Genomic DNA, 14,796 nt, shown 5'->3' with positions numbered 1-14,796 from the left:
AGCAATGTGTCCATTCGTGGCCGTATCCTCCGTGGCGTAGTGCACTCCACAAAGATGCGCCGTTCCATTGTCATCCGCCGTAACTACCTGCACTTCATCCGTAAGTACCAGCGTTACCAGAAGCGCCACCGCAATATTACCGTCCACTGCAGCCCCTGCTTCGATCCGAAGCCTGGTGATGAGGTGGTGGTTGGACAATGCCGCCCGTTGAGCAAAACAATCCGCTATAACGTGCTGCAGGTCGTCTCCAAGTCCGCCGCCGATAAAATGGGGAAGAAATTCTCCAAGAATTAGGTGCGGGTGCTCTTTTGTGTGTTAGGGGAGTGAGTGATGGGGCGTAAACTGGCATCCCACACTGGCATTTCTCTCTACCTTTTTCCTCTTTTCTTCTTCTTTAGTCACACTCCTTTCCTTTCCATGTTGGTATGGATTATGTTTGAATTTTTTTGGGGAGGGGGGAAACGGTGATGGAGGAGACAAGACGGGTGAGAGGGAAGGGGGACGAGCTGGCGGTGTCATTGACTCTTTTTCCCTTTGTTTTCTTTTTCCTCATTACTTTTACTTTCTTCGTAAATGGAGTTAATAGAATTTTACCTCATTATTACTATCCCTTTTTTTTTGTGATCCGTTAGCACATTTCCATCCTTGGTTATCTGTTTTGGTATCAATATTCTTTTCGATTTCCTCTTGCTGTTTCTTCTCTCTCTCTCCTCTTTTTCGTTGAAATGTAATGGCGGTGTTAATTCCATTGCCTTACTTACACATTGTTGATGAGTGCATGACTTCACAGGTGTACAAAAACGGTTTTGTTGTTATTTTGGAAAAGTGAAAGGATAACCGCAGACGAAACGGCTTCTCTCCGTCAAGGCGTGGTGTGCTTTTGACGGTGAGAATGGCATGGCGGTACAATAGCAATAGCCCTCCGAGGGGAAACGTAAGTGCGAACGCCTCACTTGTGTCACTCTCTTCAGCTAATAACAACAATAGAAACTTCACCGACAGTGCGGATGATAACGCGGACACATCGGCCTTGGGAAATAACAATACATTTAGAAGGGACCGAAGTGCCATGGATGGAGCAGGGGCATTTCTGCGGAGTAACGCCAAAGGCAAAATGTGGTCAAGGCAGGAAGGTCGGGATGAGACACCAGATGATGACGTGTCGAGCCGAGACGGTACATCGCCTTGCTCCATTTCCTTTGCGCGACCCAAATTAGCCCCCACCGAGAGCACAACGAGACCCCATCGCTCGCTTATTTTCAGCAGGAATCCCAATCGAGGCGTGAGTGGTGCTGCAACGAGAAGTGGAATGGGTAGCATGAGTAGGTTAAGTGTTGACTCGGCTTTAAACACGCCACATCACGTTGCAAGTACTCGGTGCGTGGAAGGGAGGGTTACGTCGAGTAGCATTGCAAACTGGAGGCTTCCTCGACATTCGGGTTCTCCTCCCATCAACACCGGTGAATGCAATGGGGAAATGACTATCATTAGTGAAAGTGGGGATTTCGATGAAGATGCTACCGGGGGAGACCCATTATTAGGTTGTGCGGATCGCAATCTCCACCGTGCAACAGAAGCCTTACTGGCAGAGGCGGATCCTGACCTCCGCGCAACTGATTTCACTCCTACGAAGCACGTACTACAAATTGTTGTGAAGGAGGATGGAACGGAGTGCTCCGGTGCGCAAATAGATGAGCGGATCGCACCTCTGTGTGGATTACAAAATCGACTGGACGATATGCTGGGGTTGCACATTCAGTCGCACAAGGATGTGTTCAATAAGGCTATTGGCCGATTTTCTGATATCGTATTGGCAGTTTCGGATAGTAACGAAGTGCTTGGGTTATTGAAGCAGAGACTAGGCATGGCGACAAGTTCCCTCGAGAACCGCGCCGAGCAGTTGCAAGTTCTTCGCATGCGCGCAGCGAAGGCACTTCTTATGGAGGAGTCACTAAAGCGCATGGAGGCCGCACTCGCTTCTGAGAGGGAGATAAAACAACTCGTGGCGTCACGCCATTACCTTGCTGCGGTGCGGTTGCTGCGTCAGCAAAAGGCAAGGTTGGAGTCACCCGACATGGTGAACATACGCGCCACACAGAGTATGCGGGATTTTGCCAATCACACGCTCGAAACATTGCACAAGAATGTTTTAGATGGTTTGATGGGGTGCGTGTTTGACAAGGACCGCTTTAGCGAAGCAGACAAGCAGCTAATGGGCCGCATGGTGGCAGACGGAGCGCTAGAAAATGTCGCAGGGACTCTTAGTTTTATGGGTGATACATGTGGGGCCCTGTCCTCGCAGTGTTTCACTGGCGGTGGCGGCAAGAATGGCGATAGTGACTTTGTTTCCCTAGACGGTATTGTAGACGATCCGTGCGATGAGGGTATGGTGAAAAACCACTTGCATTTCATTCCGTTGTGTGTTAAGACGCTGAAGGAGCTTGGGAAACTCGATCAGTGTTGCGAGGCTTTTCGTTCTGGTGCCACGCGTAGTATTGAGCAATGCGTGGCAAATTTTCTTTCACTTTACGACACATGGAGGCGAGACGCTGAGTCATCAAAATGTGTTGGCAACAATGACGATATGGGCTCCACCGTTCGGATTTTAGAACTTCAAGGACGAGATGTTGCGTCGTGTACTGTTTCACATGATGAAGCGGTCGCCCTTATTCAACAGCGGGACCTCTGCCCCTTACTCAACGCTCTTTTTACGGAACTTGAGAGGGTCGTGCGTAATGCAGACTACCTTGTTAGGGTCGTACTCTTGGCCTATTTTCCGTTCCTTACCGACGTACCGCCACGATCTGAGGTTTTTGACGATAACTTTTCTTGTCATGAGTGGGACGTCACTCAATCGCCGCTGCGCACAAAGAATGAACTGCGTGATATAGTAGTACGTACCCTTGCTGAAGCCATTTCACGGCATAGTGAGGATTCAGTTAGCAGCGAAACCCCAGAGAGCCGGAGGTTAGCGGCTCTAAAGCGACTTATGGCCAAGTTTGACGTCGACAAGGCGCTGAAGGGTTCATCATCGCACGACGCACCAACGTCAAAAAAAGGCTCTCTAAGGCAAGGAAGTGTAGATGATGGATCCATCAGGTGTGAGAGTAACAATGCCGTTTGCTTGGGCGACGTGCTGACTTCACTAAATGCGGCAGCCTTCTTGGCCGTGGAGGAATTTCCAGATGGCAGTGAAGAAGTGCCAGCGTGTTGTGAGCGTCTGAGCAAGGCCATAAGCAGTGCAGTGCAAGACTCATTTCGTTCGTATATGAGGGAAATCTACCTCGATTGGGACTTGTGTGCCTTATCATCCCAACTAAGTTATACTGTTGAGCTCGTCTTCAAACTTATTTGTTCCAATGATGCGGCCACCAGCAGTAAGAGCGACGCGACCGCCGTGAATTTATCTAAACAAAACCTGAAGCATCGGAGGACAACCTCCCGCAGCTGGTGGCAAATTGATAGCATTGGCGGCAGTCACACTAACGAAACATTTACCTCTCTAGACAAAATGCTATCATCTCATGGCTCCTCGGGCCTGCTTTCTGCAATAGAGCAAATTGGTGGCGTGTCCTTCAGCATCGTCTCCACGGTAAATGCCTCTTCAGTTGAGCAAGTTCGTGCAAAAGACAAGAAACATTTGCACTCAGGGGCTGGTACGAGGATTATTTCATCATTTGGCGAGGTGCAGGGAGCTGCCGCACCTCTCAAGTCGGCAGCGAGACTACGAAATTGGTTCATGTTTACACCAATGAATATTTTGGCGTGCTATGACTGTACGGGTCACTTTTTCAAGCGGTGGAAGTCCTACAAACTCTATTTTGCTACTGTTCCTGTCGTTGAGATGACAAATTTTTTCCAGGATTTTTTAGAACGAACGTATTCACCGTGCCTTCGTGCCTTTCACATGATGCAACTGGGGAAGTTCTTAGCAGAAATGCCAGAACCACAAGGCGTGCATGATGGAACAGAATCAATGGGAGGCCCAGGGGATGCAGGCGGAACTAGGGCGAATTCGTCTTTTGCAACGTCTACAAGACAATATATGCACCACTTGAAGACTCAGCAAGAGTATATGAGGTGGCCAACAGTTACTCCCGGAGACAACGGTTGTAATGGTAATGCGATTCATCCCGTGCTGACGTGTGTGCACTATGTGGGTCAGGTGGTGCAGAAGTTGTCACGCATCTGCCGTGTACTACCCAGTGTATTAGTGGATAAGATACAGCAGTTTCTTGTACAACCTTTATTGATTGAACTCAATTCGTTTCTGAAAAGGAAAGTGCAACTCATTACGCGCGGTTCCTTATCTCACTGCCTGCTAAACTCTGATTTTGACGACGCTTTCCATGGCACCCACACAGCTCGTTGGGATGCGCTCTGTGATGAAACGAGGCGGGGGGATTCGTACGAAGCGATTGATATGGGTCTCTTCCGGTTCTATCGGTACATCAACGCGAGGCGCACACGTGCCGGTGCGGACGGTGACGTTGAAGTTGTTGTGCCAGAGGAAATGCAGGAACTTTTTAACCATGTGAGGGTCAAAAGGGAGAAACAACATGAGAGGAGTGAGAGGAGGAATGAGGTTTTTCGCAGTAACGGAAGTCTCGTCAGTCCGATTTCTCCTAGAGGAGCAGCAAATGGGATACAGTGCGAAGATGTGACCGCTGCAGATTTGGCGCTGCAGGGTGACGGCATTGTTGTGGCGCTTGCACTTTTTTGTCACTCCACAGAATGGCTATGCGGGCTGCTACTTCGTGCTTTCGGGCCAGAGGGTTGGTGTCAGCACAGTGATGGAGATAAGTTAGTACCTGGTGCTGCGTTTCGGGAGCGCCGGCGACCACCACGCAAGGGTGTAACGCCAATGCAAGAGGGTACGGAAGGTTGGCAGCACCTCGGGAATTTTGTGGATCAGCTGTATACAATTTCGCAGGCGTGTTTGTTTCATTTGCTCGTGGAGGCCCGATTTACTGCCTTTCAGTTTATTCCACAGTTGAGTGAGCATTCGTACAACATCGTGGCTGGTGCAGGGACTCCCGATACCTTTGTTCAAGCATACAATAGGCGGATGACGAACTTTTTTGCTCTACTCAAACCCTATCTCCCTTCAAAGAGGGTGAAATTTGTGTGTCTAACTGTGGCAAAGCCGCTGAGCGATCTCTTCATGTTGGAGATTAGTCAACTGAGAGACAAGGTTATCTCAACCACTGGCGTTTCCCGTCTGCAAGTGAACCTGCTCGCGATGGAGGCTGCCCTGCAGTTAGTACTTCCCACAGATGATGACGTTCGCGAATCCGTAAAGTTTCATTTTGCGCGGCCAGCCACATTTGTGCGTTACCTTTCAAATGGGGATGTGACGGATGACCTCATAGCCAGTGGCGATTACAAGATATTTGAGGTACGAGAGATGGAGGAGCTTGTGCGGCTTGTTTTGAAAGGTGATGCGACTGCTAGCAGCGTGGCTGAAAAGATAAAATTATTACATGCTGGACTGGAGCGGGAACAGTATGATATGATTTCACCACTCACGACTTCTCCCGCCATTACGCCGAATAGAAAGTTGCCCCCGGTCGCCAGGGGTTCATCAACAGGGTGTAAAGGTCACTTTCCCGTATCAGGCTCAGACGCTGCCGCGCATGAGGAACCGGGGGAGTTGGATAACGCAAAATCCCCGTCATCGCCACAACGAAGATCTGCTAACAATAAGGGCACGTTGAAGCATGTCGACCCCAACTCTGGTGGTATAATAGATCCCAGTTTAGTAAACTCTGATCTCAAGATGCCAAGCTCTCCAGGCTACGCAAGGGAAGTGACGGAATCGCACAGTAGCGGGTCGGAAGAGGGGGATGAAGAAGAGGAATATGAAGAGGAATACGAAGAATATGAAGAGAGCGATGAGTATGAAGAGTCGGATGATGCCGATAATGACGATGATGATAGTAGTTTGTAAAGTTTCTTAGCGTAACAAAGAAAAAAAAATAAATCTTTTCCCACACGTATATTGCTTCTGTACAAATAAATGTGCGTTTTGTTTTGACTTGCTTCGCTTACCCCTTTCTCAATTGCAGGTTCATTTTCTTCGTTGCACCACCATTTAAACTTCTATTTGTATTTGCTCTTACTCGTGATCGTTCGTTTCAGGTAACCGTTGCAACATTCGTGACGCTGTTTTTATCGTGTATATCTTTTTTTTTTTAATCCTTCGATGCATTGATATATTTTCTTCGTTTCCTGCATTATAGCATTCGAAGGAGGCCACAGGAGGAAATTTACCACGAGCTTGTGATGCTTCTACAGTGTGGTTCTTGTAGTCAACGAATCGCATGTTGTCCAGGGTGTGGTGGCAGGTGCTTCACCTTCACAGATGGGCGTGTCGCACCAATTACGGGAGTTGCACCCATCACTGCCACAAGTGTTTCCGTAGCGGTAACCGAATCGCCCACACCGACAACAGCTTTTGAACTTTTCTGTCAAGATACCGCAGTACAAGAAGAAGCATTAGCGGCTAATCGCATTGAGGGAGAAACTGACATCACGTGGGCTGCAGGCGGAAGAAAGCGGGTCCTTGCTGAGATGTGGCTTTCAGCAGACACGCCGGTCCGCCGTCGATATGAAGAGGCCGCCAGGGAAGGTAGAAAAGGGGTTGACCTTCAGGCTGCTAGTGGTGGGGATTTGAGTATAGCTCGCCAAAAGCACGCTGGTAACCCTACGCAGGTGAACAACAGTAACCATTCATCTATCAGTGGTTCTTCAAAAGGGAAAATTCAACCCCCCGGTGCCCCGGTGGGCGCAGTCCCTGACGGGAAAGCAAATAAAGCATCTAAAAAGTCCAAACAACGCGCAAATACCCCAACTGCATATCAGCTATTTTGTAAGCGGAATAATGAACTACACAAAAGTAACAGAGCCGCCGTTTTTAATGCTTGGAAGGCAATGGGCGCTGCGGAGAAGGAACCGTTCGACATTGAGGCGGCACAGCTTCGCGTGTCGCTGCAGAAATGATTTTACCTTCACTTGCGTACGTTTGTTTGCTCATTAGTGCCAGAATTACAGAAACAGATGCAGAGCCCATATTGAAGTTGTGCAGATTTACTTGTTACTTTGTTTTAACATTTCTTTTCATTGTTTATTTTTGTCGCTTCCCCCCTCTATCAACTTATTCAAATTTGTCATATTCTACTTCAGACATTTAGCACCGCCGTTGACAGCGTATCGCCTTTATTTTCTTCTGTTGCTGCCGCGGTGCGGTGAATGGTATGAAACTTCTTATAATGTGTTGTCCACGTCCGAGTTTGTTTGCTTGGTTTCTACTTGTATTTATTATTATTATTATTATTTTTGACTGTTACCGAGTTTCTCGGTTGACTGCGTGCAGATTGGGAATCACGACCCCAACTGCAACCGTATTGTCACTTAACTTTTCAATTATTATAATTATTTTGCTCCCCCTGCTTGTGTAGCGTTCCATTCCAGTGTAGTTTACTATTGGATGAAGGGTGGCGTGCACCTGACGACTTTAGATGTCCAGAAACCCCCCTGATAGCGTCTGTGTGACACCCACGCGCCATATTGTCACGGATGCGCTAGCGGAATCTACCGTCACTATGTACTTTAGTGTGTTTCCATGCAACTGCGAACCGATATTTTGCTCTAATCGCATACCGCTGCTTCGAGAAGCCCCACCGTACTGTGATGGTAATGTAGTTTATATTGGACCCGCAAGAGAAGTAGCGCAACAAAAGCTTCAACAACTTGCGTTTCCGCGTGGTTTCGGTTGTAAAAACATGGAGGTTCGAAGTGGGCCGTCATATAGCGCACGGTTCGAGCAGGTGCGTAAGCGCGGTGTGCTGCGGTACCACCGCATTAAAATCGCTTCCACCTTTGTCGCCCTCGTGGTTTCGGAAAATGGGGAACTACGAACAATTCAGGCGAAGCATACCGCTGTTGCGGTAGTAATCACTTGTCCACCCAACACACCTCATTATGATACGTTGCTACAAAACTTCGATAGCGTTCTGCGTTACGCCTTGCATGTCTCTCTTGATTTTGCCATGTGGGCCACACAAAGGTTTTTCTTAAAGTTGTCACGTACGGCAGCGTTTAAGGAACTGGTGGCTGAGCTTGAGCAGCATGACAGGGCGCTGGAGACGTACAGCGTCGTTGGGGCTATTCTGGCCAACGCTTTAACGTACACTTCACCAATTCCGCGGCTCTACAGCGGTGCATCCGTGACGGTAGCTTCAAGCGCCTCCGAGCGTCTGCAATCTTCCTCTCATGATCCTGCGGTTTCTCCAGTGCGCAACTCGGGAGTTTTCTCAAGTAATCCAAATGTGCTTGTGTACGAAGCTCTCCGCAAACTTCGTGGGATTAATGAACGGTTCACGAGCCGGGTCGTGGCAGGTTTTCTATCCGTGTCATGTTGGGAGGGTTACGGTCTTTCTTATCGAAATGGTACCGGCATATGTGTTTGTAACGGTATCGCTGAGGCGCAACAACAGAAAGGGCAACAACTGAATCTTTCTGACGGAAGATCTGTTGGGAAGGCAGCGGGTTTCAAATGTGACGCCGACGACATTTACGCTGACTACTGGCGGTTTATGGAGGAGGAAGAACGGCAACGGGAAAAGGAAGCGCACGAGAGTTTGCGTAACGTTAGTGGGGGGACCAATTCGGATGAACATGAGCCAGGTGGAGGTGAATCAGATGTCTGGAAGTCCGAGCCGAACGCTGATATTTCCGAATCGCAAGCGGCTGTTACGGAAGAGCGGAATTCATCTCCCCATGCCACGGAGTCTGCTACGAGCGGTACATCAGCGCTGTCGTGCCCTCTTTCGCTATCTCGCGTGGGTCGTGTTGTAATTTTCTGCACAGACCCTGAAATAGCAAAATGCCTTATGATATTGGCCGCTTTTTTCATGCGTGATCGCCGCGTCATCGCATCAACTACGACACCTGACATGACACCATTTGCGGGTCGTGTAGAGTCATGTGCTCACTCTTCGTTACCTGTGCAGTGGCTGATGGAAGATTACAACCCGCGGCGGTTCGAACGGCTTCTTTGTTCACCTTTTACTGTTGAAAACATCGTTTTGGTCATTGATCCCCGCTCTCTGGTTTGCCAACGTCTAAGAGTTCACAAGACATTCAGTGTTAACCCTATTCTTGTGGAACGTTTCGGTGAGAGGCATCCGGTTGTTCGGCCCTTCCAGAAGTTGCTACTCGGCAATGTGAGGGTGGCTTCAGATGCTGTAATTACCTCTGCGTTGCGTTTGGCGTGCAAGCTACACAAATTAGGTGACCCTTCGTCCAGCTGCACAAAGTTCCTCGAGTGGTTCGTAGTGTGCTTGGTAGGGCGTTGCCATGCCATACGCTTTGAAAAGGGGCTGAACAGTCAACTCATTAAAGAGGTATCACCGTCTCCATCACAGTTCCCACATTCTGTTGATGAACGAAGTCGTATAGGGAAGGTTGAGTCGCCTTCACGAATAAATGACGGGGATGTCAGTTTCCTGGACCTAATAAGTAATGTTTTCGGTAATGACGGGGCCACGAGTGCTGGGGGACCTCTGCCACACCGCTCGACTCATGAAATGATCGAATCCATTTTTAGTGGACCTAAAGAAGGGTCACAGTTACTGCAGTATTTACCTTATGATGAGTAAGGATCCTTGTGTCGGTTGTTAGCAAGAGCTGGTAATTTGAGGGTGAGCTGTGGGTCACTTAAGCGATAATATGAACAAGTAGGCGGCGCTGTGCGTAAGAAGGGATAAAACATTGGGCACTTAGAGGGTATGCATTACGTTGAGTCGAACTGCCAAAACCAGTGTGGGTTAATACAATAGGAGGTAGCATACGTGTTCGAATATTGTCCGCTTCATTACCCCGCGGTGGTGGTGACCGGGAAGCGCTTCCTGCCACATTTAAATAGAATATTTTACTCTCGCCGTTTCCGTTTCGTCGAAGGTGCGAAAACAATGTGGTATTATGATGCGTCACCTTTCACCAAGATGTAGGCGTGGATTGCACGAATGTGTATCGTATGCATATAGACGATCGTGTTATCTCGTTGGTCCTTAGGGGCTGTGCGTTAACCTTCCTTATGTGGTGACTGGCAGGCCGGTGCCCGGTTTGTAGTGTCCATTTGTTATTTGTTGCGCATGCGCAGACCGGTCGTCATGCTATTTTTGTCTCTGTGTGAATTCCAAATCTATGAAGCTATGTGATCTCGGCTACAGTTCAGTTATTGTAGTATGACTGCCGCTGTTGCCGCTCATTACAACGGTGAACAAAGGGAGTGGCATAATGTTTTGTACACGCTCGTGTGTTGGTTTGCATCTGGGACTTCATACATGTGGTAATAACAGCGTAAGTGTCAAAACCATGTTTTTACTAATAAACTATTATTATCGCCACGATTTGGTATCGTTATTGTTATCTTCACCTTTCCCCTTGTCGTATTTACTCCTCATCAATCTCCATTGCAGTCACCCCAAAAACAATAATCCCCTCCTGAGCACAGGGTTTCCATGTTGTACACTAGGCGGTTGATGACGACTGGCGGCTCAGCGACTGCCGACGGTGCTGTGTCTTACAGCAAAGGAAGTTATCACATCGTGCCAAAGAAGTACACCGTGGGAAAACGAATTGCGGTTCGCTCATATCTTGACCGAAATCGAACAGAGCTGTCAGATCGCACATACATGCCCCAGAAAGCGTGGTTCGAACCTTATACACCGAAGAAGTTTGATATGGAGCACCAAAGGATTAGTCACAACTTCTACAGCCTCGAAACGAAACTTATATGGACTGCATTCGATACGCCTGAACTCATAGGTATTCTTCTGCATGATGAAACAATCAAAGGAGCTCCGCACCTGTATGATGCGGAATTTTTGGAGTCTGCCGTTCACTGGACTAGGGAGAGCCGGTACTGGAGGTGCATTGGGATTACAAAACCTTTTTACAACAAAACAACGCTTCGCGCGCAGTGCTGGCATGACCGCGGCCTTCAGGTAGGGACACTTGTATTTTCTCAGGCTATGCGTGATGCGCTTATGGACCTGGAACGGGCGGTACGCCGTAAGGAACTTGGCCTTGAACCCAATTATGTGTGGGACCGTTGGGGTCCTGTTGGGTTTATTGACGGCGCCAGAACCGACCACTTACCTCGATTCGCTCATAACCCCTACGTGGACCCGGACGGCGTGGAGGTGACGGAAGTTGATATAGCGCCCTTCAACACACACGAGCAAATAAAGGAGCGGTACGGTGCTTTTATCGACCCCGACCTGAGACCCTTCGAGGGCGTCTTCCGAGCCCCATCCCATGGTGCCTTGACACTTGATGATGTTCCACACCAGGAGGCGGTGCGGTTATATCGCGATTTAATGGAAAAGGCTGATATGCCTGTTATGTTGGGCAACGGAGCCGAGATCCCACCTATGGATCTGAGGGCCCTGTTTCATCTGAGCGCTAACCCCGAACGAATGAAGGCGGCATCGGAGTTGAGTTCATGGCGAGAAGTGCGAGGGATGCTAGCGCCCGTGCAGGAGGTTTGCGATGAGAAAGTGGAGGCCTTGCGGTTGATGGAAAACACACGCCATGACGCCGCCCGTGTGCGGACCTTTTACGAGGAAAAGTGTGGCTTTTCAGATTTTATGCGTACCCCAGACAAGGTAATTACGGCGGCGGTGTTGTGTTACCTTCAAGAACTGCAGCGAATTTGCACAGAAAGAGATTGGGGTAAGCCTCTCGCACGATGCTTGACGGACTTGGAGCGAGTAAATGTTATGGGTAAGGATGCCTTTCTTGTGTATCGTCACATAGAAGATGCTATACTGGATAAGAAGCGCCGCGTGTGGGCCACACGCTTCGCCGGAGAGGCCAACGAGGAAAGCACGCTGGATTACCTTCTGGAGAACTTCGGCCGTCGCACAGAGCAAACGCGTAATGTCGGTACCACTGGCACGGAGTTTGATCGTGAGCAGGAGCCTATTGGTCGGCAGGTACAACGCCGCGTTCTCGACTCCGACAAGGCCAGTAAACTGGCGGAAGTGCGGCAGAAGAGAGGGAAAATGTGGTCTAACAAGAAAAGCGTCTTTGATTCACTCCACCAAAAGCAGCTGCAGAACGTGACGTATGGTGTTCATTAGCGAATATGTCCACCATGTTTTGGACGGTTTCATTCATTTTGATTTCATCGCTGCTATGTGGATAAGCAGCCTTTCCGCTAGGGTTCACTGGATTTTTTTTGAAGGTGGTTTCTTCCTGTTTTCGTTGGGGCGTTTGTGCCTATGAGGGCGGGGTGTTACCCGGAAGTTTATGGCCACTCGACCGCAAGTTCTGTCCACGCACCGTTACGAAGGTTTGTCACATCGCAGACACACGTACATATATATATATATATGTTATTTATCGTCTGTGAGAAAGTTTGGAGGAAGTAACCCTCAATCTCCTCCGTTATTTATATCCAACCCGTGAGGGTGCGCCTGAGCATATATATATATATATATATATATATGTCCCTTCCACTATTTTTTTTTTTTAAAGGGGTCAAATCTTCACTTCTCTTAACATATTGTCTGAACAGAATCCTATAGAAGGGTGCTTGGGCACCTCAAGGTAGTTTTTGTTGAGAAAAGAAAAAAGTAGTAGAGGATTTTTGGCTCGCCGAACCTGTGTGCAAGTTGTCGTTTGACTTGAGTGATACTTAGTTGGTGAGGTTGCTTGTCTTCTGTTGAGGAAACCCGGTCCGACTTGGTTTCAGCTAGTTAAGGGTGGAGGGGAGTAAAGCAACAACAACGGGAGGAGCAAAAGGTGAAGGCACAAGAAGAGCATCCACCGAGGTAAGTTGACACTGTCTACACAATTACATATAACTTTATTTGTGTGTCAGCGAGCGAAAGTTGACGTATTTGAGGTGAACTGCTCAGCAAGCAAGGAGGTGGGTTTCCAGAAAACTTATTCAGTGTGGCTGGTAACTTTGACGAATATAAAGGGACGCCATATCTCCACATAGCGGAGAGGAAGGACGGTTATCCGCTGAAGTTCAGGTTAAAAAGGTAGAGAATGGTAGTGAATACACGCGTGTCTCCAAATGCGCGCGCGCGTCCGCCCCCACGTCGCCCGGTTAACCAACATCACTTGCCGCCACTACAACCCACCACTTCCCTCCAGCCGCTGCATTCTCCACACGTTAGAAAAACGTCGGAGCCGGCGTATCGCCGCGGTTCTACGCGTAATTGCTGTAGTGTAAGCGCCACGCCGGTAGGTGCTGACGTAGTTCATTACCGCGCAGGTAATGTTGAGAAGGATGACCCAGTCTCTTATGCTGCAAAACACCAGCTTCCGCTGTTGCTGAACAGCATGATAAGAGATTTACTGCGGGAGCGGCCTGAGGTTGATGTAGATGGCTGGATTATGCGTTGGTTTGAACGTGAGTATGAAGAGCAGAAGCGGGTAAATAAGCAGCGTTTGGAAGCGTCCACAGTAGTAAATACAGCAGAGCCGACAAAACCGGAACCGCAGCAGGGACATCGGCAGCCGTCGCTTCCACTAAATGAAAAATGGATATCCCAACCATTTGTCACAACCGTGCAAAAAGATGTACAACCGACGACAATAATATCCACGACACCATCAAACATGTCATCCCCCACAGTAGTTATATCACTGCCACAGCGCAGGTTGAGCACAGAGGTGATGCGGACATCAACGCCCAGTTCACTTGACTCACGCTCATGTACCATTGTAATGCATCCTCCAGAAGACCGAAAGGCAAATTTGCTTCAGCTGGAGACATCACACCCCACATTTACCAAATTCCCCTCCATCAGCAGCGTATCGGTAGCCCCAACTATAATAGTACCGCGCTCACTCCCTCAACAGCAAGAAAGACGGCCGCAGAGAATAGGAGAGGAAAAGGAACAACAACAAATGATTGTGATACGGATGCCGCGACCTGTGGACTGCAGAACAAAAATGAGGACGACACAATACTTAGATATTAATGGAAACGATGGTGCTGCACCAAAGGCCACGTAGCATATTTTTGCTTTACCACGGCGGTAATGGGAAAGAATTCGGGAGAATCATATTGGACGGTTATCAATGCAACGCTATGTGTATGCATGGGGGCGTTAGAAAAACAAAAAGAAAACCAAAAATAAAAGAAAAAAAACAGGTTTAGCGACATATCTGCGCCGTGCAGCGGGGAAGGTAATGGGGTTATTTGTGGCAAAAGTGTGCTGAGCCGCGTGAATATGGGTGGTGGTGGTGGTGAAGAAATAAAGGAAAAAAAAAGGGTGCAAATCCATCATTGGAAATGTAAGGTGTGGGAGGGCGGCAGACGACAGGAATCCGAAAGTTGTGGAATGAGTCACCGGCAGCTGGAAACTTGAGTCTGTCATTGTGTTAACGTAGGGGTAATGCACTTGAAGGTGGGAAAAAGAATATATATATATATATATATTTATACACATGCATACATATATGAGCGGAGCAGAAAAATCTGGAAAGGTGAAAGGGGGAGGAGGAAGACGTCTTGTTTCCATTTTCTTTTTGTTTTCATTTTGTTTATTTGTTTGTTTTGGGTGATAGCGGTGCTGTGGTGAAGTTCTGTGATAATTCTCTACCAAATTAAAAGCATTATTTTGTTTTCTATTAGTATTTCGTATGTTTGTGTTGAAGGCTTATTCCTTTGTTGGGGTTTCATGAGGGTCATAACCATTTTAAAGAAATATGGAAGGACTAAATATGTGTACGTATGTATGTGTTTTTGATTGCTCGGGAGAATTC

The 14,796-nt window shown here is 48.3% G+C and overlaps 5 protein-coding genes across 5 annotated transcripts; all 5 read left to right on the top strand.

The window, feature by feature from the left end:
* Positions 1-892: 892 nt before the first annotated feature.
* TEOVI_000328500 (Sec8 exocyst complex component specific domain containing protein, putative) lies at positions 893-5,950 on the top strand (the record flags this gene model as incomplete). Its single annotated transcript, XM_067226216.1, has 1 exon — positions 893-5,950. The coding sequence occupies one exon, from the start codon at positions 893-895 to the stop codon at positions 5,948-5,950; it is 5,058 nt and encodes a 1,685-aa protein (XP_067082317.1).
* A 335-nt stretch (positions 5,951-6,285) lies between these two features.
* TEOVI_000328400 (uncharacterized protein) lies at positions 6,286-7,002 on the top strand (the record flags this gene model as incomplete). Its single annotated transcript, XM_067226215.1, has 1 exon — positions 6,286-7,002. One exon carries the CDS (start codon positions 6,286-6,288, stop codon positions 7,000-7,002), a length of 717 nt encoding a protein of 238 aa, XP_067082316.1.
* Positions 7,003-7,520: 518 nt separating this feature from the next.
* Positions 7,521-9,662, top strand: TEOVI_000328300 (uncharacterized protein; the record flags this gene model as incomplete). The annotated part of the gene is made up of 1 exon (XM_067226214.1): positions 7,521-9,662. One exon carries the CDS (start codon positions 7,521-7,523, stop codon positions 9,660-9,662), a length of 2,142 nt encoding a protein of 713 aa, XP_067082315.1.
* An 864-nt stretch (positions 9,663-10,526) lies between these two features.
* Positions 10,527-12,152, top strand: TEOVI_000328200 (uncharacterized protein; the record flags this gene model as incomplete). The annotated part of the gene is made up of 1 exon (XM_067226213.1): positions 10,527-12,152. The coding sequence occupies one exon, from the start codon at positions 10,527-10,529 to the stop codon at positions 12,150-12,152; it is 1,626 nt and encodes a 541-aa protein (XP_067082314.1).
* Positions 12,153-13,068: 916 nt separating this feature from the next.
* Positions 13,069-14,043, top strand: TEOVI_000328100 (uncharacterized protein; the record flags this gene model as incomplete). The annotated part of the gene is made up of 1 exon (XM_067226212.1): positions 13,069-14,043. The coding sequence occupies one exon, from the start codon at positions 13,069-13,071 to the stop codon at positions 14,041-14,043; it is 975 nt and encodes a 324-aa protein (XP_067082313.1).
* Positions 14,044-14,796: the final 753 nt, after the last annotated feature.

The sequence above is a fragment of the Trypanosoma equiperdum genome (genome assembly GCF_001457755.1).
Source record: "Trypanosoma equiperdum strain OVI genome assembly, contig: ctg_704, whole genome shotgun sequence".
NCBI lineage: Eukaryota > Euglenozoa > Kinetoplastea > Trypanosomatida > Trypanosomatidae > Trypanosoma > Trypanosoma equiperdum.
This window is presented reverse-complemented; position numbering and strand designations above follow the sequence as displayed.